Source organism: Cyprinodon variegatus, unplaced genomic scaffold (genome assembly GCF_000732505.1).
Source record: "Cyprinodon variegatus isolate N-32 unplaced genomic scaffold, C_variegatus-1.0 Scaffold420, whole genome shotgun sequence".
Classification (NCBI taxonomy): Eukaryota; Metazoa; Chordata; class Actinopteri; order Cyprinodontiformes; family Cyprinodontidae; genus Cyprinodon; species Cyprinodon variegatus.
The window spans coordinates 645,463-671,940 of NW_015150873.1; the positions used below are offsets into that span (position 1 = coordinate 645,463).

At 37.3% G+C, this 26,478-nt stretch overlaps 1 protein-coding gene across 2 annotated transcripts; it reads left to right on the forward strand.

Annotated features, from left to right (window-relative positions):
* Nucleotides 1–583: 583 nt before the first annotated feature.
* Nucleotides 584–22,880, forward strand: thumpd3 (THUMP domain containing 3). 2 transcript variants are annotated; one of them, XM_015388346.1, is made up of 10 exons: nucleotides 584–628; nucleotides 900–1,234; nucleotides 3,995–4,072; nucleotides 4,153–4,584; nucleotides 7,272–7,402; nucleotides 9,461–9,530; nucleotides 17,791–17,906; nucleotides 19,459–19,563; nucleotides 19,813–19,936; nucleotides 21,937–22,880. In XM_015388346.1, exons 2-10 carry the CDS (start codon nucleotides 992–994, stop codon nucleotides 22,144–22,146), a joined length of 1,509 nt encoding a protein of 502 aa, XP_015243832.1. In that variant the 5' UTR covers nucleotides 584–628; nucleotides 900–991; the 3' UTR covers nucleotides 22,147–22,880. The 2 variants fall into 2 exon arrangements, with proteins under 2 accessions (XP_015243832.1, XP_015243831.1); XM_015388345.1 differs by lacking the exons at nucleotides 584–628; nucleotides 900–1,234; nucleotides 3,995–4,072; ... (1 more) ...; nucleotides 7,272–7,402; nucleotides 9,461–9,530 and adding exons at nucleotides 10,676–10,764; nucleotides 10,845–11,276; nucleotides 13,982–14,112; nucleotides 16,169–16,238 and having other exon boundaries at nucleotides 21,937–22,878.
* Nucleotides 22,881–26,478: the final 3,598 nt, after the last annotated feature.

A 26,478-nucleotide genomic window follows, 5' to 3' on the forward strand; every position in this document is an offset into this window, starting at 1 on the left:
GCTAATATCTTAAATTGCTCAGGAAATACAAAAAAGTTGTCGATGGAGCGCTCAATTTTTGGGCGACAAGTCCCACCCACCTAAAACTTTACAACCAATCCTGAACCGTTTCTAAACTGATCGAACCAATCACACCACAGTTTTCATATATAACGTTATAGTGATTTATAAGGATTCTAGGCATTGGAGTGTCAAAATAAACAAATTAGGGTTAAAAAAAACAACCCACAACTAACAAACAAACAAACAACTCTAGAAATACAAGTGAAAATGAATATATCCTTAAACAGTATCCATCTTGGTACTTTTATCATGTTCAAATCCTCACCCAAAAAATCTCCTTCCCTTTTAACAAACCCCCTCAAACACACAAAATTCACAGGTACATAAAAAAATTCTTCTGAATGCTGTGTATCTGCATTATTTATGAAAAGAGAGCTCTGGAGAAAACCTCTATCAGAATAATATTTAAAAAAAAACGGTTAAATCACCGCACATTTCTGCCATCTACAAAAGTGTCTTAAAGCCCACTTTTCGATGTGCGGTGAATCTTTTAATCTGAAAATATTAAACCGGAAGTTGGTTGCTGCTAAGCGGAAACAGCTCGTTGTTACCGCGTGCGTTGCAGGTAAGCTTCCTACAGGATTGCTGAATTTTATTTAAATGCATTAGCGTTTTAGTACAGTCACCCATCCGTCGCTAAACAATGTGCTTGATATGAAAAAAGTACTGTTATCTTTTTTCATACCTATAACTAATAAGCATCAGACCCTGAAGCTAACGTTAGCTAGCTAACTCAATGACAGATTTATATACCAACAGAGCTTCTGTAGTTGCATTCCCCTTCCCTTGTTTAAAGCATGCAACAGTATCTGAATATATACTACGTTTGTTTACAGGTGAGCTTCCCCCCAGCCAATCACTCTGCACTGACACCTGTTGACAGAAGCAGTCAAGACAGAAACAGTCCACCGATCTATAACTCCTCACTATGTCCTCCCTGGAAGATGAGGCTGTGGAGCAGAACACGGTGGAGGGACTCACCTCTTCACCATCCTCTGACACTGATACCAGCACTGGAGCAATCATAACCATCACCATTGGAGCAACCGTGCCCACTGGATTTGAGCACACTGCTGCAGAGGAGGTCAAAGAGAAGATTGGGAGTGATGCTCGAATCAGCAAAGATAGAGGCCGTATATATTTTCCCATCACTACTGACAAGCTCTTCCAAGTAAGTCATTGCCTTTCTCATTCTAGTTTAAAGAATGGAAAAACCTTGAATCAGCCCCACATTGACTCCCCCCACCATGTTAAGATACATGGTGGTGGCAGTATCATGATCTGGGATAACTTTCAGGTGGAACCAAGGTATTTGAGTTGAATCAANACATGGTGGTGGCAGTATCATGATCTGGGATAACTTTCAGGTGGAACCAAGGTATTTGAGTTGAATCAAATTAAGAACTTTTCCAAACCAGTTTTGACCCAAAAACCTAAAATATCATCACCTGGATTTTTATTATTCAGCATTACAATAGAGCCAAGCATGCAAAACGGGATTTATAAAGAACAGACAAAGTTTACAAATAAAATCTACTACTTATCTGTGGGGACAATAGCATAGATGAGAGATGTCCTTATATTGTAACCTTTTTTAAAGAATGGATATGAAAATATTGTCAAAAGATTTTGAATGTTGCTCCTACCAAAGAAGGCTAAAAGCTGTAATTCAGTCACAAGCTGCTTCAACAAAGTATTAGTCTGTCTTAGGGTGTTCACATGTATACAACCAGGTTATGATCTCAACCTTTATTTAAAGTTATTTCAATATTTATTCTATTTTCAGTTGAATGATATGGACTAGATGTCAAATTATGGATTTGAGTTTTGAAAGATTTATCGTGGTTTAATTTTTATCCCACAAAAACACACATTTTTAACAGGTTTGTAAACTGTAGCTCTATATAGTGCTTATTCTATGCAAGAGACACATGCAGAGAATTCACTTATTAAGAACCAACTTATTTATCCCAGATGTAATTCACAGTATTATATTATTGTATAAAAAGACATTATTGTCTTTTTATACAATGAAACATGACAGCTACACATTCTACGCTGCTGAGTGGAATGTTTTGAAGGGGTTTGTGTTGACAACCCCTGAAGGGTTTTCTGGTGCAAATTAGGGCTAAGTGATTAATTGCTTTTATTGATTGTTTAAATTCTTTTTTTATGAAGATTTTAATTTTGAAAAATGTATATACAGCAAACCATTTCTTGGGCTTCCAAAGTGCTATCATTGATTCCCTTTTTGCTCTTAGATGTGTACATATAGAAGATAAAACTAGCTCCCTGTGATACCACCAGTTGCAAACATTTAGTCTGCTATATTTTCATTGTTTGTTGTGAGCAATGATCGTTTTTCTTTTTTCACAGCTTGATTTCCATTGCTCTTTAAATTAAGGTAACCTTCCAGAGAAGATGATTGGAATACAAGCTTGTGCACTTTAAAAAATATAAGCCCATTTTGTTTGCTCTATCTATGAAAAGCAAAGATTAAAAAATGGAGATGTCAAATAGTAATTTAGCTACAGAATAGAATAGATAGAATAGAAATTGCCTTTATTGTCCCACAATGGGGAAATTCTGGTGTTTGCAGCAGAAAAAGATTATAGAAAGAATTGTCACACAAATGTGGACCTTAGAAAAATGTATAAGAATAACATAATGATGAAGAGTTAAAAGATAAACCATTAAATACTGTACTGTAAAGTGTTTTAACAATAAAAAAATGTAAATAACCAATATGCAGCTATGGGCATTTTTACAGTAATGGATATTTAAAAAATAGCAGCAACATCAGAGATGTGCAAAATGACAGCAGCATGTCATTTAGCTGACTAAGGTAGAAGGAGGAATGATCTGTGATAACACTCGCTGATGCATTCAGGGTACAACATTTGGAAACATCCAACAGAGATGTTAATTTAGTTAGGACCCTTTTGTTTCCCACCTGCTGCACTGAGATCAGAGGGCATCCAATCACAGAGCTGGCCTTCCTGATCAGCTTATCCAGCCGCTTTCTCTCAGCTACAGATAAGCCACTGCTCCAACAGACAGCTCCATAGATGGCTGATGCCACAACATAGTCATCGAAGGTGTTTATGACTCTGTTCCATAATCGGTTAGTGTAATCAACCGTGAGCTAGATCCTGCTGACATCTAATCTATTTTTAAAAAAATGCGTGGTTAAGTTTAGAAATATACGTACATTTGCGCAGTTCTTTTGAACAACCGAACGGCATTTTTCCATTCACCGAATGAGTTCTGGGAAGCCACTCCGTTCCAAAGTCAGCTCCCGACTCACTTGGTCTGAAGGGATAATTTTAAGAGTTGAAGGGCACTTTCCCCTAATTCTTAAAATTACTAGGACACACTAACCTTGCACGTGAACGCGCAAAACCGAGTGCTAGGCTCTAAAACAACCGCAAGTTAGAGAAATGGGACTGGGCCTTATTCTGCTTATGTAGCTCCTGTATTTACTATGATAGTTTTTTTTTTCCCAAGCTAAATAAGACAAATACTATTGTGCTACATGGATAAACTTCTCTTAGTGACAGTTTCTAAACAATCGTCTCTTATCTTACAGATCCTACATCCGCTGTTTTCTGGGCCTTGATTTCCTTTTTTTTTTTTTTTTTAAGACAGCTTTCTGATGTTGTTCTTTTGCTGTAAATATTTGTCATTCTGTCTTAAAGTCAAAACAAAGCTACTAAAAACCTCTAGGATACCTGGAAATTTGCATAAGGATCTGAAAATAAGATGTTAGGGATTTGAATCTTTATATTGTTTCAGCTTAATATTTCCTCTCTGTTTATATAGGATCTAGTGATGTTTTTGTTTTGTTTTTCAAACCAGTGCATACCCTTGTGCAGAGGATGCATATCTCAAGTTTATGCACAGTATCTAACTGTCTTTTTCTATGTTGCAGGTTCATCTTTTGTGTTCTGTGGACAATCTGTTTGTTGTGGTTGCAGAATTTGATTGTTATCAGTTTAAAGAATCTAAGGTGAGTTAGTCTGAGCTGTTCCCCCTGATTTTAAGCTTCATATTATTCATAATGTTATGTTTGACTTTTGGTCTTTACAGGAGGAGACCCTGAAGGAGTTGCAGGAGCTTGCATCTACGCTTCCCTGGACTAATGCTCTTGAGGTCTGGAGACTTAACAGAACCCTTAAGAAGAAGAAAGGTCACAGAAAAGTGGGAAACACCACTAGAGCAAAATCTAAAGCAGCGCCCAGTGATGTGGCTGCTTCTGCTGAAGCAGCGCCGCACAAGTTACCTCAGGAGACGTCTCTAGCCGACAGTGACACCAAGTCAGTGGTCACCCCAGACTCAGAAACGTGTCAGCAGGACTTGGAGGAGACTGCAAACGATGCCAAAGTCATCAAGTTCCGTGTGACGTGCAACAGGGCCGGTGACAAACACAGCTTTTCTTCTAATGAGGCAGCCAGAGACTTCGGAGGAGCCGTGCAGGAATTCTTCCAGTGGAAAGCAGACATGACGAAGTTTGACATTGAGGTAGGAAAGCTTGTTCAGACTTAACAGAGGACATATTAAATATCAGCATCCAAGCCAAGAAAAACTCTGCTTACTGAGGTAAACGTGCAAGGGATTAGCTCATATTTACTTTAGGGAGTTTCAAAAGATCTTATCTGAATAGTATTAGGTGACATTTTCCTTTTAGGTGCAATTTTTTACTTCTTTGGAAAACTGAAAAATGGCTATGTGAAGTAAAAGGTTTTGAAAATGGCCGTTTTTTTTTTTTCATTCTCTCTATAATTTAAAATCTTATCACGTGTCTGCAAGAAACGTGATAAGAGAAAAGCTGGTTGACAGAAGGCTATTTGTCATCATGCTTACAGCAACATATTTTCTTCAGAATAACTATATTTGTGTCCTTGACCAAAATTGAGAAATACTGAGAGAGAAAAAAGCAAAGACAAGGAAACTAAGTACTCTGCTGAAATGTACAAAGTTGATAACAAAAAAATTCTAAAGAAACATCAACGAAAAAGATACAACATTCACTAAATAAATTAGACTGAAGTAGTGGTGGTGAAATCAAAAATTGAAATGTAATTTCAAAGTGAAGATTTGTATGGTGTTTATCCAGTGTGGACGATGTAATCAAAAGATTTGTAGCTTTGGTGTCTATCAGCCCAGCAGCTTATGTAGGGATTCAGGAGCCCTCTGTCAAGAGCCCAGTCAGCCTGTAATGATCAAAATGATGAATGACTACCAATGAGCGCTCCTTTAGTAGATAGTTGACCTTATTTATGAGTCTTTTTCAAGTATGTATGTTATTAATAACTCTATGTTCGCATGTTTTTGCGAAAAGCTGAATTGCATTTGTATTGTCTATATAGAGTCCTACATTTAAACTTTTTCTATTATGTAAAATTCACATTATAAATATTTAGTGTCAGTCATATATTGTCCTGAAGCCTTTGTGTGAGGTTCACGAATGAAAAAAAAAAACCTTCCCCATTCTCACTGCCTTTCTCCACCTCTTAGCTAATGTTTGCTCAAAATGCGCCGTTTAAAAATCACGCACTTTATGCTATCATAATGGGAAATAACCTGTCCGGAGCGGTCTGTAGCAGCCCATCACTCAAGCCTGGGTCTTCTTCTGCGGTATTATTCTGTGCTTCTAGCTGCTATCTGTACAAATTCTAACTGGTTGTAATGGTTGAGGTTTGTGGGGTCGCGGCCTTCAGCAGGACTGGGACTGGAAACCAGAAAGAGTTCATCCAGAAGAGGGCTGAATAAGAACATTTTTGGTGAAGGCTGTCTGCCTAATCAGGGATGAATTTTCCTGCAAAAATGGTAAAGTCCTGTGGAGGCCTCATTGTTAAAGTTTGTATTTTCTAATATAAAATAATATGAGAGTTTATGAAAAACTTGGATTTTCCAGTCTGGTGCCTTATTGTTTCCAACCTCAGTATTTTAAATCTCCATTAGTTAAGCGGCTCTCCGTTTACCCTCTAGTTCACTTTGAACCAATGATACATGTGGTGGATGGAGAGGAACTGAGGGGAATACTGCAGGTGTTGTAACATTTTAACCATGTCTTCTCTTTGATAAATATGGAAGAAAAATTACAATCCAAATAAAGAAAAAAAGGCAGATGAGAAGAGAATTTAGTGATAAAATTGAAGACCCCTAGTTTTGTGGTGTTGCGACATTTAACTGATAGTTCATTGAGTTTATGTGTCTTTGATTTCCAAGCTAGTGTAAATAGGAATCTTTGAATTAAACAACTTCAGTGTCATTAGCTGGTAGAGGGAATAGGAAATGTATCATGATGTCAGCCTTTCATCTCAGTTGATAATTATAATTATTAATAAGCTGTTTGTTTCATTTTCATATTTTGAAACGACCCGCCATGCACACGCACAACCCTGTACCAACTCCCAAGAGGGAACGCCTGTTAAATGCGTGTGACATCATTTCTCCTTGTGCACGCTCTATTCAAAAGTTGCAGTTTGCATCACTCATACAAGCTTACTTACCAAAAGATTTACAATTTTTCAATTATGTCAGACTAACCACTGATAACTTAAAATGGGGACGAGCATGTAGGACGGCCTTGCGTAAACACATCACCAGAATGACCACTTATTTAGACAATCCACCCGAAAATAGAACATCCTCCATTAGAGCTTTAAACTGTTAAAAAGAGGTGAGGGTGGCGTGCTTCTCTAGCGTACTGGTTAGCGCACACAATCCTTGTATGACAGAGGCCTTAGGCTCCTTAGTCTGTCTTAGTTGCAGAGCCAGGTTCGAATCCAACCTGTGGTCCTTAGTGGTGTCTCTCCCCCTCTCTCATACCCCCTTTCCTGTCAGCCCACTGTACAATAAACGATCCACTAGTGCCGTAAACAATAACTTGGTGAAATCCTTTCCTCTCCCTTTATTCCCCAAAATGCCATCTAGTTCTTGATTGAAGTTCAGTAAAATTATATAATATTCTATTGGATGTATTCTCTTATTATTATTGCCCAGCTGGTGGTGTAAAACTATGTAGTCTTTAGACGCTTCACCTGTGTATGACTGATGAGGGAAGGTTCAATCCTCATTTGCTGAATATCTAATAAAAAAACCTGGAAAGGAAGCAATTGTTGGGTAGAGCTTAATTGTGGTTGGTCATGCTGTCTGTTGATGGTTGTAATTATTTCATCTTAAATCTGCATCATTTGTTGCAGGTTCTGCTCAACATACATAATGAAGAGGTGGTGATTGGGATCGCACTCACAGAGGAGAGTCTTCACAGGAGGAACATCAGTCACTTTGGACCTACTACCCTGCGTTCTACCCTGTGCTACGGCATGCTCAGGTGGCTAGTTTTTCAGGATCCTAGGGGCCTCGCAAATGTTTCATTTTTCATGAAGTCACTCATGTTTTGGAAAGAAGGTAGGGCAGCTTAACTGAGCATATGTGCTTTGGATGAATTACAGGTCGAACAAGTGCATCATTGTGGAGGACAAAAGAAATTGTCTTGTACGTCAAAGCTTGTTTGTTTTAGGCATGGTAACTAAATAGATAGGTGGCTGTCGTATTGGGTGATATTTTCCATTAGCATCATTATCGAAAGAATTTTTTTTGTCTCTATTTATGCAGTTTATTATTGTTAGGTATGTTGCATTTTATTGTTGTGCATTTCTTTCATAATTATGCTTGTTTTATTTGGGTGTGATCAGTCCAGTATTGATACTGAATATTTGGAAGAATTCTTCTCAAACCGAGGGCTATAAAGAATTCTGTTCTATATTTAAAGTGAGTTCTATATTTAAAATATAATTAGCTAATCGTGTAGGCAATGAAAGACAGTATATCTAAATAATTGCCATTTAAGATAACAAGGAGTTAACCCAGAGGACAAATTGGCACTAAGCATTGAAATACATTGGATATTGTGTTTTCTTCTTTGAAAACCAGTTCCATCTTTGATTTTCCAATTTCCAGCTTGCATTTCTCTGGGTTGCTACTCGTCAGTCTCCAAGCTCTCATGCTATGTCTGAATCAAATAGCTTAACTACCACACTAGCAGCAATCACTGCCTCCTAAAGAACTCATATTGGACTTGTGTGATTTTTGATGCTGGCTAAGCTTAGCCTCTTTTTTTCCTGGGATGCCCCCCTAACATCCAGCTGGCTGAGCACATTCTGATTCTGTTTCATATTTTAAAGAAACCTCACCATTACACATGTGAAGAGTTTTTTTAGTTCTCTGTTTTAAGGCTCATTAGAAAAAAAGTGGACCTCACAGCATGCATTTCTACATTTTAATGACTGCTCCAGTAAATAGTTTGACCTTTAAACATTTACTGGTCCTGTCAGTTTGTAGTCCAAAATAGCCTTTTTAGATTCTTCTGTTTAGAAGTTAAAGTTAGCAGCTGCACGCGCCACCGAAGTGCACGGTGTCCTCCCCAACATTGAATGCATAACAATGTGATGCAGCGTAAGTACTGACGCTACAAATGTTTTCATAAAGGACAAACAGGTATTTCAGACGTGACAAACGTGCTTGCAGTTTAAATTGGCAAGCCAATGTTCAAACTGGGAGTTACCCTAGACACAAATACAGTGAAGAAAATAAGTATTTGAACACCCTGCTATTTTGCAAGTTCTCCCAATTAGCAATCATGGAGGACTGGGCCATAAACCCTCCTGCAGTCTGTGCAAACCTGGTGAAAAGTACAGGAAAAATTTAACCTCTGTAATTAAAACCAACCGAGTTGATTTTCAAATACTTTTTTGCAGTTGTATCATACAAATAAATAGTTAATAAATAATATTGTGATTTCTGGATTTTTTTTTAGACTATCTCTCTCACAGTTGATATGCACCTACGATGACAATGTCAGACCCCTCCATTGTTTCTAAGTGGGAGATCTTGCAAAATAGCAGGTTGTTAAAATAATTATTTTCCTCACTGTATTTGTGTCTAGGGCAGGAGTGTTGAATAACAGAACCATTTTCCATTTATGGTCACATTCTGTTTGCTTGGAAACCAAAATATTTTCTGTAGAGTGAGATGAGGTAAAAATTTTCAAGTGGGGGTCACCCTCCATACAGCTATAGAAGAGGGATCCAGTCTAGGTGTCATTTTTAACTCCTACAGTTGAAATTAAAATGCCAGTAGATTGAAGGCGAGTTTGTTTAGCCTCAAGGCAACCCACACAAGAACTTCCCATTAGGTTAATAACAAAAATCTATCTGCATTGAGTTAATACCAGATCTCCTTTAATATGAATCTTATCTGGTAATTTGCCAAATATGATTTTTATTATTTGGACCAATTAGGATGTTTGTAACTTCTACAGGTTTTTGCTTCTTTACGTAGCTCTGGACTGATGTTTGGACTATATTTATCTTCTGATGTGTGTCTGCAGGCTGTGTAAACCTCAGGAGTCTGATATAATACTTGATCCAATGTGTGGGACTGGAGCCATACCACTAGAGGTGAGACAATTCATGATCCTTTCATTACATCAGCTGGCTGGATGAGGTTCAGCTTTACGACATTTATTCAGAATGGGTGTGATTAACTGTTTGTTGCTGTAACGCCCTTCAGAGTTCTGGGCATGCAGTAACAGAAAAGAAAACATCTCTACAAACATTAAGTAATTTGGCTATTGTCAGATACAGTTGGTATGGAGGAGGCAGAGGAATGAAGGAAAGCGTGTTTTTTTNGCTTATCCAGCCGCTTTCTCTCAGCTACAGATAAGCCACTGCTCCAACAGACAGCTCCATAGATGGCTGATGCCACAACATAGTCATCGAAGGTGTTTATGACTCTGTTCCATAATCGGTTAGTGTAATCAACCGTGAGCTAGATCCTGCTGACATCTAATCTATTTTTAAAAAAATGCGTGGTTAAGTTTAGAAATATACGTACATTTGCGCAGTTCTTTTGAACAACCGAACGGCATTTTTCCATTCACCGAATGAGTTCTGGGAAGCCACTCCGTTCCAAAGTCAGCTCCCGACTCACTTGGTCTGAAGGGATAATTTTAAGAGTTGAAGGGCACTTTCCCCTAATTCTTAAAATTACTAGGACACACTAACCTTGCACGTGAACGCGCAAAACCGAGTGCTAGGCTCTAAAACAACCGCAAGTTAGAGAAATGGGACTGGGCCTTATTCTGCTTATGTAGCTCCTGTATTTACTATGATAGTTTTTTTTTTCCCAAGCTAAATAAGACAAATACTATTGTGCTACATGGATAAACTTCTCTTAGTGACAGTTTCTAAACAATCGTCTCTTATCTTACAGATCCTACATCCGCTGTTTTCTGGGCCTTGATTTCCTTTTTTTTTTTTTTTTTAAGACAGCTTTCTGATGTTGTTCTTTTGCTGTAAATATTTGTCATTCTGTCTTAAAGTCAAAACAAAGCTACTAAAAACCTCTAGGATACCTGGAAATTTGCATAAGGATCTGAAAATAAGATGTTAGGGATTTGAATCTTTATATTGTTTCAGCTTAATATTTCCTCTCTGTTTATATAGGATCTAGTGATGTTTTTGTTTTGTTTTTCAAACCAGTGCATACCCTTGTGCAGAGGATGCATATCTCAAGTTTATGCACAGTATCTAACTGTCTTTTTCTATGTTGCAGGTTCATCTTTTGTGTTCTGTGGACAATCTGTTTGTTGTGGTTGCAGAATTTGATTGTTATCAGTTTAAAGAATCTAAGGTGAGTTAGTCTGAGCTGTTCCCCCTGATTTTAAGCTTCATATTATTCATAATGTTATGTTTGACTTTTGGTCTTTACAGGAGGAGACCCTGAAGGAGTTGCAGGAGCTTGCATCTACGCTTCCCTGGACTAATGCTCTTGAGGTCTGGAGACTTAACAGAACCCTTAAGAAGAAGAAAGGTCACAGAAAAGTGGGAAACACCACTAGAGCAAAATCTAAAGCAGCGCCCAGTGATGTGGCTGCTTCTGCTGAAGCAGCGCCGCACAAGTTACCTCAGGAGACGTCTCTAGCCGACAGTGACACCAAGTCAGTGGTCACCCCAGACTCAGAAACGTGTCAGCAGGACTTGGAGGAGACTGCAAACGATGCCAAAGTCATCAAGTTCCGTGTGACGTGCAACAGGGCCGGTGACAAACACAGCTTTTCTTCTAATGAGGCAGCCAGAGACTTCGGAGGAGCCGTGCAGGAATTCTTCCAGTGGAAAGCAGACATGACGAAGTTTGACATTGAGGTAGGAAAGCTTGTTCAGACTTAACAGAGGACATATTAAATATCAGCATCCAAGCCAAGAAAAACTCTGCTTACTGAGGTAAACGTGCAAGGGATTAGCTCATATTTACTTTAGGGAGTTTCAAAAGATCTTATCTGAATAGTATTAGGTGACATTTTCCTTTTAGGTGCAATTTTTTACTTCTTTGGAAAACTGAAAAATGGCTATGTGAAGTAAAAGGTTTTGAAAATGGCCGTTTTTTTTTTTTCATTCTCTCTATAATTTAAAATCTTATCACGTGTCTGCAAGAAACGTGATAAGAGAAAAGCTGGTTGACAGAAGGCTATTTGTCATCATGCTTACAGCAACATATTTTCTTCAGAATAACTATATTTGTGTCCTTGACCAAAATTGAGAAATACTGAGAGAGAAAAAAGCAAAGACAAGGAAACTAAGTACTCTGCTGAAATGTACAAAGTTGATAACAAAAAAATTCTAAAGAAACATCAACGAAAAAGATACAACATTCACTAAATAAATTAGACTGAAGTAGTGGTGGTGAAATCAAAAATTGAAATGTAATTTCAAAGTGAAGATTTGTATGGTGTTTATCCAGTGTGGACGATGTAATCAAAAGATTTGTAGCTTTGGTGTCTATCAGCCCAGCAGCTTATGTAGGGATTCAGGAGCCCTCTGTCAAGAGCCCAGTCAGCCTGTAATGATCAAAATGATGAATGACTACCAATGAGCGCTCCTTTAGTAGATAGTTGACCTTATTTATGAGTCTTTTTCAAGTATGTATGTTATTAATAACTCTATGTTCGCATGTTTTTGCGAAAAGCTGAATTGCATTTGTATTGTCTATATAGAGTCCTACATTTAAACTTTTTCTATTATGTAAAATTCACATTATAAATATTTAGTGTCAGTCATATATTGTCCTGAAGCCTTTGTGTGAGGTTCACGAATGAAAAAAAAAAACCTTCCCCATTCTCACTGCCTTTCTCCACCTCTTAGCTAATGTTTGCTCAAAATGCGCCGTTTAAAAATCACGCACTTTATGCTATCATAATGGGAAATAACCTGTCCGGAGCGGTCTGTAGCAGCCCATCACTCAAGCCTGGGTCTTCTTCTGCGGTATTATTCTGTGCTTCTAGCTGCTATCTGTACAAATTCTAACTGGTTGTAATGGTTGAGGTTTGTGGGGTCGCGGCCTTCAGCAGGACTGGGACTGGAAACCAGAAAGAGTTCATCCAGAAGAGGGCTGAATAAGAACATTTTTGGTGAAGGCTGTCTGCCTAATCAGGGATGAATTTTCCTGCAAAAATGGTAAAGTCCTGTGGAGGCCTCATTGTTAAAGTTTGTATTTTCTAATATAAAATAATATGAGAGTTTATGAAAAACTTAGATTTTCCAGTCTGGTGCCTTATTGTTTCCAACCTCAGTATTTTAAATCTCCATTAGTTAAGCGGCTCTCCGTTTACCCTCTAGTTCACTTTGAACCAATGATACATGTGGTGGATGGAGAGGAACTGAGGGGAATACTGCAGGTGTTGTAACATTTTAACCATGTCTTCTCTTTGATAAATATGGAAGAAAAATTACAATCCAAATAAAGAAAAAAAGGCAGATGAGAAGAGAATTTAGTGATAAAATTGAAGACCCCTAGTTTTGTGGTGTTGCGACATTTAACTGATAGTTCATTGAGTTTATGTGTCTTTGATTTCCAAGCTAGTGTAAATAGGAATCTTTGAATTAAACAACTTCAGTGTCATTAGCTGGTAGAGGGAATAGGAAATGTATCATGATGTCAGCCTTTCATCTCAGTTGATAATTATAATTATTAATAAGCTGTTTGTTTCATTTTCATATTTTGAAACGACCCGCCCTCTCCACTTTAAAAAAAATGCACACGCACAACCCTGTACCAACTCCCAAGAGGGAACGCCTGTTAAATGCGTGTGACATCATTTCTCCTTGTGCACGCTCTATTCAAAAGTTGCATTTTGCATCACTCATACAAGCTTACTTACCAAAAGATTTGCAATTTTTCAATTATGTCAGACTAACCACCGATAACTTAAAATGGGGACGAGCACGTAGGACGGCCTTGCGTAAACACATCACCAGAATGACCACTTATTTAGACAATCCACCCGAAAATAGAACATCCTCCATTAGAGCTTTAAACTGTTAAAAAGAGGTGAGGGTGGCGTGCTTCTCTAGCGTACTGGTTAGCGCACACAATCCTTGTATGACAGAGGCCTTAGGCTCCTTAGTCTGTCTTAGTTGCAGAGCCAGGTTCGAATCCAACCTGTGGTCCTTAGTGGTGTCTCTCCCCCTCTCTCATACCCCCTTTCCTGTCAGCCCACTGTACAATAAACGATCCACTAGTGCCGTAAACAATAACTTGGTGAAATCCTTTCCTCTCCCTTTATTCCCCAAAATGCCATCTAGTTCTTGATTGAAGTTCAGTAAAATTATATAATATTCTATTGGATGTATTCTCTTATTATTATTGCCCAGCTGGTGGTGTAAAACTATGTAGTCTTTAGACGCTTCACCTGTGTATGACTGATGAGGGAAGGTTCAATCCTCATTTGCTGAATATCTAATAAAAAAACCTGGAAAGGAAGCAATTGTTGGGTAGAGCTTAATTGTGGTTGGTCATGCTGTCTGTTGATGGTTGTAATTATTTCATCTTAAATCTGCATCATTTGTTGCAGGTTCTGCTCAACATACATAATGAAGAGGTGGTGATTGGGATCGCACTCACAGAGGAGAGTCTTCACAGGAGGAACATCAGTCACTTTGGACCTACTACCCTGCGTTCTACCCTGTGCTACGGCATGCTCAGGTGGCTAGTTTTTCAGGATCCTAGGGGCCTCGCAAATGTTTCATTTTTCATGAAGTCACTCATGTTTTGGAAAGAAGGTAGGGCAGCTTAACTGAGCATATGTGCTTTGGATGAATTACAGGTCGAACAAGTGCATCATTGTGGAGGACAAAAGAAATTGTCTTGTACGTCAAAGCTTGTTTGTTTTAGGCATGGTAACTAAATAGATAGGTGGCTGTCGTATTGGGTGATATTTTCCATTAGCATCATTATCGAAAGAATTTTTTTTGTCTCTATTTATGCAGTTTATTATTGTTAGGAATGTTGCATTTATTGTTGTGCATTTCTTTCATAATTATGCTTGTTTTATTTGGGTGTGATCAGTCCAGTATTGATACTGAATATTTGGAAGAATTCTTCTCAAACCGAGGGCTATAAAGAATTCTGTTCTATATTTAAAGTGAGTTCTATATTTAAAATATAATTAGCTAATCGTGTAGGCAATGAAAGACAGTATATCTAAATAATTGCCATTTAAGATAACAAGGAGTTAACCCAGAGGACAAATTGGCACTAAGCATTGAAATACATTGGATATTGTGTTTTCTTCTTTGAAAACCAGTTCCATCTTTGATTTTCCAATTTCCAGCTTGCATTTCTCTGGGTTGCTACTCGTCAGTCACCAAGCTCTCATGCTATGTCTGAATCAAATAGCTTAACTACCACACTAGCAGCAATCACTGCCTCCTAAAGAACTCATATTGGACTTGTGTGATTTTTGATGCTGGCTAAGCTTAGCCTCTTTTTTTCCTGGGATGCCCCCCTAACATCCAGCTGGCTGAGCACATTCTGATTCTGTTTCATATTTTAAAGAAACCTCACCATTACACATGTGAAGAGTTTTTTTAGTTCTCTGTTTTAAGGCTCATTAGAAAAAAAGTGGACCTCACAGCATGCATTTCTACATTTTAATGACTGCTCCAGTAAATAGTTTGACCTTTAAACATTTACTGGTCCTGTCAGCTTGTAGTCCAAAATAGCCTTTTTAGATTCTTCTGTTTAGAAGTTAAAGTTAGCAGCTGCACGCGCCACCGAAGTGCACGGTGTCCTCCCCAACATTGAATGCATAACAATGTGATGCAGCGTAAGTACTGACGCTACAAATGTTTTCATAAAGGACAAACAGGTATTTCAGACGTGACAAACGTGCTTGCAGTTTAAATTGGCAAGCCAATGTTCAAACTGGGAGTTACCCTAGACACAAATACAGTGAAGAAAATAAGTATTTGAACACCCTGCTATTTTGCAAGTTCTCCCAATTAGCAATCATGGAGGACTGGGCCATAAACCCTCCTGCAGTCTGTGCAAACCTGGTGAAAAGTACAGGAAAAATTTAACCTCTGTAATTAAAAACAACCGAGTTGATTTTCAAATACTTTTTTGCAGTTGTATCATACAAATAAATACTTAATAAATAATATTGTGATTTCTGGATTTTTTTTAGACTATCTCTCTCACAGTTGATATGCACCTATGATGACAATGTCAGACCCCTCCATTGTTTCTAAGTGGGAGATCTTGCAAAATAGCAGGTTGTTAAAATAATTATTTTCCTCACTGTATTTGTGTCTAGGGCAGCAGTGTTGAATAGCAGAACCATTTTCCATTTATGGTCACATTCTGTTTGCTTGGAAACCAAAATATTTTCTGTAGAGTGAGATGAGGTAAAAATTTTCAAGTGGGGGTCACCCTCCATACAGCTATAGAAGAGGGATCCAGTCTAGGTGTCATTTTTAACTCCTACAGTTGAAATTAAAATGCCAGTAGATTGAAGGCGAGTTTGTTTAGCCTCAAGGCAACCCACACAAGAACTTCCCATTAGGTTAATAACAAAAATCTATCTGCATTGAGTTAATACCAGATCTCCTTTAATATGAATCTTATCTGGTAATTTGCCAAATATGATTTTTATTATTTGGACCAATTAGGATGTTTGTAACTTCTACAGGTTTTTGCTTCTTTACGTAGCTCTGGACTGATGTTGGGACTATATTTATCCTCTGATGTGTGTCTGCAGGCTGTGTAAACCTCAGGAGTCTGATATAATACTTGATCCAATGTGTGGGACTGGAGCCATACCACTAGAGGTGAGACAATTCATGATCCTTTCATTACATCAGCTGGCTGGATGAGGTTCAGCTTTACGACATTTATTCAGAATGGGTGTGATTAACTGTTTGTTGCTGTAACGCCCTTCAGAGTTCTGGGCATGCAGTAACAGAAAAGAAAACATCTCTACAAACATTAAGTAATTTGGCTATGTCAGATACAGTTGGTATGGAGGAGGCAGAGGAATGAAGGAAAGCGTGTTTTTTTAAATATTTTTTTTTTTCGTAAATGTTATGTTTCATTGAAGGGTTGAAATGTAAAAGAACTGCATTTCATACAGCACATTGTTTAATCTATTAGGCTTTGATATGGAATTCTGTTTAGATAAAATGTGTGTCTTTGGGTGTTTTCACTAGGGCTGAAACAACTGGATAAACTGTGAATAATTCATAATTAAGATGTTTGTTAAATTACTTAGTAACTCAGTGATCATTAACTGTAGTAAACAGACTTTAAAAGATACTATTCAGTGAAAAAATTCATTCAGAGCAGTAATTAAACCAAAACTTTATAAAAATGTATACATTTGTATACAACTATTGAGAACCATTTTATTGTTGGACATTAATCCAATAACCAAAAAATTGTTCAGCAGATTAATCATTTAGCAAAATGATCATTGTATGCAGCCATAGTTCTGCCAAAAAGTCTGTATGCATTTGGTCAAAGATGATGTGAGGGACTGCACATTTCTATGCAGGGCTGGCTGAAGGCATAAGCAAACTAAACCACTGCTTAAGGCACCATAACAACTATGCGGCCCCCAAGAACAATTAATTAATAATTAGACATGTACTTGTCAGGATTTTGGGAGCCGATCGCTGATCATAAAAATCAACATCTGCTGACCACCAATCATAGCATTAAATCCATAAATTCTTCAACTGCTTTTTCGTGAACATTTGCATCGTATTATTAGGTATCAAATTTATAGACGATAAAGTAGCCTGAATTGACCACTGTTTTAGTGAAGGAGGCATTTTTGTAAGTTAAAATCCTGGCCAGGCCAACAATTGTTTGGGCCACTATAAGCCTGGAACTCAAACGCTACTCCAGATATTTTGAATAGAGAGATCTCTAGAGCTCATACTTCAAGTCCCCACAAATGGCCCAGATATTGGACATGGGTGACACTTGTCCTGTTTGTCCACTCATAAACTAAAGACACTGTCAGATTTGTCTTACCTGGGCGGAGGAGAACTAGCTCTTCCCTGTAGCTCAGCGGTTCAAAGTCAATTTCAAATTGCTTTCAGAAATCACAGCTCCAGGATCTGTGTGAGGAGTGGAGAGGCATATAATCAAAGCAGAACACACATTCCACCCCACTTTAGGCAGGAATTGGCTGCTGTCCACGACCAACCTGTAGAGAATCTATGCTTTATTGTCATGAGAAAGATGACAGACATCAGAGCCAACGATGCAGACGAGTTGAAGGCCACATTAGAACAGAATCACATAACCACCACCAAGATAATATGAGGGGTTTCCACCTTTCGTGTTGACAGTGATGTCTTTGTCTTCTGTCTGCAGGGTGCTATTGAATTTGGTGAATCGTTCTACATTGCAGGAGATAACAATGACATGGCAGTGAGCCGCACAGTCAACAACATATGTCACATTCAGAAAAGAAGGGCGGAGAAAGGCAGGTGAGTGAGCAGAGACCAACAGAACCTATTTCCTGAGTAACTGACCCGTTCTACCCTCAGAACTTTTCCCCAGAAGCTCCTTCATGGAAATGTTGATTTTCTTCCAGGTAGATTTTTTTTTAAAATCAGATCCAGGTTTTGCTTTATTACTTCAGAAAATCCTTGACAATGTGTTACTTTGGAGTACGATGGAATCTTCATCTGTCAACTGTTTGAAGGTCATCTTGTCAGGCAGTATTTTGGGATGTATATATAAATATAATAAAAACTTAGTTTCTTAATCTCATCTTTAATATAGCAGGAACCCTCATATGATAAACACCTTCACTTCATATTTTTTTACCAGCATTCTTGCAGCAAAGTTAGATTTATTTTCTGTCCTCCTTAATTTTTTTTTTTTTTCTAAATTAAGCAATTTGATGTTTATCTCCCAACCGAAACTGTTTGCTGGGCCCAGCGCCAGCTTTTTCTTTCCAACTCCAGATTGTGCAAATGGCTGTGGGCGGACCTATTCTGGTTCATATTACTTTTTCAAACTGCTGCAACAGTGTTTCACCAAACATTTTTATTTATTTTTTTTGCATTAATAAGTTGGTCTAGAAAGATTTATATCATTGCAACTTCTTTAGTTTGACAGAGCTGAAGCATAACCTTACATTTGTTTTTTTTAAATTGGATTATGTGTGATGGGGTCAGCACAAAGTAGTAAGAAAAAAAATGGTCTTTAAAGCATAGAGCATTTAGATTAACTACAACTAGTTCAATACTTTCTAGACCAGCCCTTTTTGCTGCATTAACACTAGGGCTGAAAAAAATTAATTGAATATTGAAATAATTGTCAACTAGTTTAGTAATCAATCTCTATGCTCCAGTCATTAACTGGAGCATAGAGAGCTCTAAACCATGCGTTGAGCTGACAGAGCAACCCAATTAGAAAAGTGATTCTATCAAAATTTTAAAAAATACATAAAAAATTTAGCATTTAAGATGAAGAAAACCTTTTTGTTGTCAATTTTCTCTATCCAGAACTCCTCAAGTGGAAACGTTTTGGTTTCAACTGGTTTAATTTCAGACAAAATCTTTAAGGAACTTTTGGCTATCAGATTATTAATTCAGAGATTAATTGATTTGCAAAATAATCGTTAGTTGCAGCCTTAAATGGAACCTTCAGATTTGTTGAGGTATGGTTCTAGATTTCTACATCAGAAATCTAAATATAAAAATCTAATTTCTGCCCATGTTCTACCCTATCAAAGTCAGATAAGACAGTTTCTCTAATGGACTTAAAGGGGTTATAAATATTAGTTATTTTTACTGTACTGAATCAAAATCAACCTAATTGGACATAAACATTTTTAGGAAATTATATTTAAAATGTTGGATAGTCCCACTCTGGGTGCTATTGAAGCTCATGAAGGGTAAACAATGTGTTACTGCCAAGAAAGAAAAGTGTCAGTAAAAAGCGTGTTAAGGTTTACCAATATACAGCATTGAAGTTGCATGTTTTACAGATACCAAGAAGTCCTTCTGTTTATGCATATTTTTCATCCAGCCCATCTGGATTACCCATTGACACAGTGCAGTGGGATCTAAGCAATTTACCCGTGAGGACCAGTTCTGTGGACATCATCGTCACTGACATGCCCTTTGGGAAGAGGTACTGTGGCATTTCAGAGGCTTATGGGACAGTTGTAATTTTTGTTAACAGATACTTTATGGTGCTCTTAAACACTGAATGCAGACTGTTTTTAAGTAAGAATTTGAGTGATGGTGTGGCTACAAGCAATTCGGTTACATTAATGGAAAGTTTGATGAAATCAGCTAAAGTGAAAACCTATTTACCATCGAAATTAAACGAATAATTCAGCTTTATCATGTGGCTGTTTTGTTGTCTGTCTGATTGAAGAATGGGCTCCAGGAAGAAGAACTGGGACTTGTACCCTTCTTGTCTCAGAGAAATGGCTCGTGTTTGCAGACCAGGCTCAGGAAAAGCCGTGATTCTGACTCAGGACAAAAAGTGCTTTACAAAGGTAACCAAAGCTCATGTAAAATACAATACCAGGTTGCTTTTTTTTCCAAGCTAAACATATTTTTCCAGGAAGTTCAGACTTCATGAAGACTGTTTTTCAATACAAGTCCTGTCCTGCAAGGTGTTCCTGATATTAAGTTCTGCAAGTTGTGGTTAGTTATATTCCAATACTAGATCTGATTCAAAAACACACACTTAGTCATTGATAACAAATAAAAAGATTAACCATGGTAACCAGTAAACACTGATCTCTTTTGGCTTTGAATAGACTGACAGGTCAATGGTTTAACCAACAAACCCACAGAAGAAATAGAACTTTACACAAAGATTTACAGCTGCTTTGGGGGGAAAACAGGATCCAGGAAGGTCTACCTAATGAAGTGGCTGTTTGTTTATTAGAGCATGATTGTGAGAAACCTTTTCTGGAGCTGGAAAATCTTCTGCTGGATGTTTAAGATAAATAGGGAGTGTAAACATTGTAAAGAATATCTTTATAAAAGGTAACATGCCCTGCCTGACAGTTAGTTTTTTGCCATCAAAGAAAAGCTGCTTCCAGTGCATTTGTCTTAATAAATCAGGAATCAGAAGTTGATGCTAAGTTCTAATATGTCAGGGCCTAACGTTAATGCTGAAAAAGTGTTGCAAGTTATGTTGTAAGTTTACGCTCTGTCACATTAATGGAAAGTCTCATGTTGCTACAGGGTTGGGGGGGAGGGGGGAGAGTGTTGGTAAACTAGAAAACCTGTTGGTGACCTTTGACATCCCTTCCAAGGAGAACAATGTAGCCTTGACGTTTTTTCAACTCTTTGACATTTTCTGTGAAAGACAATCATCTCACAGGGAAGCACTGATGATGACCCCAAAGGCTGAAGATGGTTATGACGACATATAGATTGTCTAGACTCTCAACAGGTTCTTTAAAATGGGGAAATGTTTGCTGTTTTTATTAAAGCATTTGTTGTTTAACCAAAAAAAAAGTTTCTGATGTTTGAAAAGTCCACCAATAGTACTTTACATTGCTGGTACTGAGATGGTTAATTGCTCATTGGTCAGAGTAGAATTTAGTTTGATCACTTTTCCTTTGTGTCTGAATCCATCATGCTCCTTGAAATACCAGCTCAGTGTGTGATTGTAAAGGAAACAATAATAGGATCTTTTGGGAAAGCCTTGATGAGGTGAAAAGGTGCTAAACTGCTAATTGCTGCAGTCTGGTGTTGAGATTCAGGGATAATTTAGTTTGTTTACTTCATGCTACAACTTTAATGTTCTGTTTTTTGTTCAGCTTCTGTGTCTTTAAATTATTGAACTTTAATCCAGGTTGTAGTACATTTTCTGTATAAACAGCTGGACCATAACATGTTGGGTTTGGATCCCAGTCTGGGCTGTCGTCTGGGTATGTTCTAGAGGGGCCCACCTCCCACACTCATCTCTGATTCAGCAAGGAAAGGAGGGGATGAATAATGTATAGTGGGAAGGAAGTTACAGTATATTAGCTTATATTTCTTTCAATTTGTGTCATATAGAATCATAAAGTTATAAGATGCTTCATATCCTTTTTTTACATAAATATATACATACACACATTGATACATATATCTCCGTAGTGATTTTACTCTTGTGTTGGTTTGTCAAATACAATTTAATTATCTACAAAAATGTTTGATAGAAATAAAACCTTCAATTTATATAAATACTCTCTTAAAGTAGTTTATGGTTTTCTATTCCGAAGGAGGCAATGCAGATGTTTTATTTTCTCCAGCAACAGTCTGTTGTGTTTATGTAGATATCCTTCATCTCTAAACAGTCTAAACATGAATGGGCTTGTTCTGAAGCGCTCTGCAAATTAGCACTCAGCGGTTAAAGTGGTTCAGGTTAAACTCAGCCTCATGGAAAAACCTGTCCGCCCCCTCTTACATTTGTCTACACTGGGCTCTTATGTCATATAAAACAAACGTCTCATCTATTCGAGGGCTTTAACAAGATCTTTTTTTTTCTTTCCAGGCTATTTCCAGAATGGGAGGACTGTGGAGGAAGCTGCACACTGTTTGGGTGAACGTTGGGGGTTTACATGCCGGGGTTTACCTCCTCAAGCGGACCGCCGCCATGTTTGGTCAAACTCCGGAGGACATCTATGAATCAAGAGGGAGGAGTGACGCACATATGAATGAGACGGATGACAAAGAATCCTCTGAACTTCAACCCAATGTTTAAGTGATGCAATATTAGGAAATGCTGAGATAATCTGCTTACTTGACCTGATTTTTTTTCTCATCAAGCTTGCCAAACAGTTTTTTTTTATTAATATTTTATTGGAAAATAAGCTTATATGTTCAGTAGCAGTGAAACGGTTTCATTTTAACTTATTTCTGTTCTCATGTTCGGAACTAACAGCAGTTGACATCATCAGACTCGTCGGATGTGATTCTCCATTTGTACAAGATCTGCACATTTAATTACTCTAATAAAGATCCATTAATGTTGATGGGTTATGGATACTAAGCTGTCACACAGATATCTTTGAGTTTTTTTTTATGTACGTCTTTAATTGGGTCTTTCTGATAAAATGAAACTGCCAACTCAGCATAACATGAACCAGAGCCTCCACACTATCATACTACAGAGATTGTTTGTTAATGTCTTAAACCTGATGTAATAGAAGTTAAACCAGAACATATGGAAGATTTTGGACCTCTGAAGAATTGGTTTATCGGGTTAAAAAACTAGCCATTTAATCAAGGTAGTGTGAGCTCAGTCCCCCCTAATTCTACCAGTTATTTATTTCTGCAAGTTTCAGGGAAAAATAACATCTAGATGTATAAATCAAATGCCTAAGAAGCAATATAAACTTGATTAAGATATCTATGAAACCAATTTTCACAGAATGTTGACAAGGGTTTTGAGATTTTTTATATTCCCCAATTCATCACAGATTTATATTAATAGAGCTTTTTATTTACCGGTGAACTGAGAACTTTGAAAGAAGAATGGCTTTTCTTGTTTTTTTAATCAATGGACTGCATTGTACTGTATGAGAACATACGGCCATAAGCTGGTTAATGACACAGAAGATGATATATTACATTGGTTTCAGAGTCAAGTTTAATAGTTTGTTTTTCCATTTCTTTAGTCAAGAATATAAAATACAGATCAAATCTGAACTGAAGCACTTTGCATTAAAATTATTTCATTCTTAAAGAAAGCCATATATACGATTATTTTACTTAAGCATTAAAACAACACTGGCAACCGCTGGATTGAATTTGAATTTTGTTATTGTGATGCTTTATAATCCAAACTTCTCTTCATCTGAACTTCAACATTAATCAGGTTTCTGTTTTGTAAATAATTTCACCCAGATTAAGAAAGTATCTTTAATTGCAATATTTTGTACTTGGGAATACCGAAAAAGAAGATGGTAAAAGTAAACTTATTTGGAATGCTACACAGTCTATTGTAAAGTAGAACTTAGAAATTGTCAAAGTTATCAATCTACAGAAAGGAAGGAATAATTTAGCTGAAGATGTTCTGAATAAATGAAAAATGCTTGAAGAATGATCTGTGTATGGAAAAATGGAGTCATTCAGCTTTTGAAATCTGCAATAGACATTTCAGCCCAGGGTAATTAAATCACTTCATGCTTCCATCTGCTTAAAAAAACCTTTGTGGAGAGGAAGATTTCATTTTTCAGCATGACCTGGCACCTGCTCACAGTGCCAAAACCACTGGTAAATGGTTTACTGACCATGGTGTCACTGTGCTCAATTGGCCTACCAACTCTCCTGCCTGAACCCCATAGAGAATCTCTGGGATATTGTGAAGAGGAAGTTGAGAGACGAAAGACCCAACACTCTGGATGAGCTAAAGGCCGCTATCGAAGCATCCTGGGTTTCCATAACACCTCAGCAGTGCCACAGGCTGATTGCCTCCATGCCACGCTGCATTGAAGCAGTCATTTCTGCAAAAGGATTCCCGACCAACTATTGAGTGCGTAACTGTACATAATTATTTGAAGGTTGACTTTTTTTGTATTAAGAATACTTCTTTAATTTGTCTGATCAAATATGCTAATTTCGTGAGATAGAAATTTTGGGTTTTCATGAGCTGTATGCCAAAATCATCCGTATTAAGACAATAAAAGACCTGAAATATTTCAATTGATGTGCAATGACTCTAAAATATACAAATGCTCAAGTTTTATCATTACATTATGGAAAATAATGAACTTTATTACAATATGCTAATACTTTCAGAAGGACCCGTAGAATAGGGCTGGACTGGACTTTGGGTATATGGGGCGTATGCCCAGTTGGCCACCACCCATATTTGGGCTGACCGGCAGTCATAATCAAACATGTATTTATCAATAAGTGCTTAGATTATCAAACAACCACATGAAAATGTAATAAAAGAATTTGAAGGAATTTTCTCATTTCAACAGTAATACAAGAAAATCAGTCCAATTTTCATTAAGCAATTTTTCTATTGCTTAATCCTAGTTAAGTCACATTTTAGCAAATAGTTTTTTTTCTTAGCTTGGTTAATTTATTTCTCCATATAGTTGTGGTTGAAAGTTTACATACCCCCCATTAAAGAAGGTGACATATTCAACTAGTTATTAAAATCCACCAAGAATCTGATGGAGCTGGAATATGAGGGATGAAGTGCTTGTTATCTATCACACGTGGGTCAGTTAGCAGCACAATCCAGACTGAGTCACAACGGGTTACATTAAACTGAAACAGTTCATGTCTACAAAAATTAAAAAAACTGAATGTCCAAATAGAGTCTCATTGCATTTAAAAGTCACATTTTCTTTTAACTGTAACAATAGTTTTGTATTCACCAAATACAGAAGTAAAGTCTGGAGTTAGCCAACTAGACTCTTGGATAAGAAATAGAAGAATGTGAAAACAGGACTATCAAAATGACGTCTGTGAAGTAACATGAGATCTGACTTAAAGGAACTGAAAGTAAGAAAGCAATGCCGTTATGTGACTCTCTTTCAGTACGTCAGAAGATACTAATTTACCAAACAAAATAGTGTAAGGCATTCATTTGTTTTCTCTTTAAAGGTGAACCATTCTCCCGGGCCATTGAAATAAAAGAAAGATATCTGGCATATTTAAAGTGCTTCTGAAGATATTTGACTCTGCATTCAGGACAGAACCTTGGCTCTCCTAGAAGCCTGTGTTATCAGCTTGTGGTATGGTTTTTGCTGATCGTTTGAATTGTAAAAGGTATTTTGTTGTTAATACTGTTCTCAGTGATAACTGTGGAGCATCTGAGGAGCCAACAGATGATCATTGGCAGAGTCTGCCATCTCGACCTATGTTAAATATATTTACCAACACTGGCTAGGAAGATATAAGTTGAAACATGACATCCTTTCAAACCCTGTGAGTTTTACGTATTTAGACACGGATATCTAATGTCAATTCAAACAATGCTGAGATATTCCCATTTTCCTTTGCTAAAATTACACACAAGTGTGTCACTTCAGGCGCATATGAGTAAAACGTTGTAACTGAGCAAGTAACCCTGAAAACAGACTACAGGATCCCAACCAGTCTCAAAAAAACCATAGGATCATTTTTGAAAAATAATTATAAAAATATGAAACAATCTTTAACTTAAATGTGACTCTGTAAGAAGAACTGGCTGAGAATTAATGAATGGTTCTGGGCCTAGACAGAGGCCAGGCAAAAGACAGTAGTTAAGGTGCTATTGAAGATTCTCAGTCATCCAGGTCATAGTCATTCCAAAGCCTTGTTTGGGCTTAGAAAACATGCTTGTTTTCTAAGCCCAGACAAGGCTTTGTTGGGCTACTCTACAGAGCTTGGAACTTAAGGCTAATTTTGATATTCTGAATTGAAAAAGCTTCCTTAATGGGAAGCGAAATGTCTTTACATTTGGAAAACAAAGTCCAGTGGTTAGTGTTTTAGCTTTTTTGGAAGAAGTATTTTAGATGATTTCAGCCAAAGTTAATTAGGCTTTCTAAGAGTTTATATAGCTTGTTTAAACAGTCAAACAATACTATTTTGTTTGTGTTTACCTTTAATTTCTTTTTTAACTTCTAATTCCTAGAACCAGTTTTCATATCTATTTATAAATCCTGAAAAATATTGCAGGACAATAAATTAGGAACTGCTGATCTAAGCAGTTTATACAAGATCAAGCCAAGATGCAACTCTTGATGTAATTCAGATGCTGTCATATTGAGTACATAACCCGGAACAGATGGGGTTAGGGGTTAAACCTCATCTTCTACACAGACAGTGGCGACGGTTAGGCTAACCCAAACCCAAACCTAAATTCAATTCACACCTTAGTCCTGACCCTAAAAACAGCGATTGCTTTTGTGGGATCCATATGGAAGGCCGTTTCCACCACTCTGTAAAAAAAAAAAAAAAAAAAAAAAAAAAAATCTCATTATAATGAAATAGTATCCCATTATAATGACATATCTCATTATATTGAGATTTTTTTTAATTTTTTTTTTTAGAGTGGCTGAAACTGCAACAACATGCAACTTTTCCAGAAAAT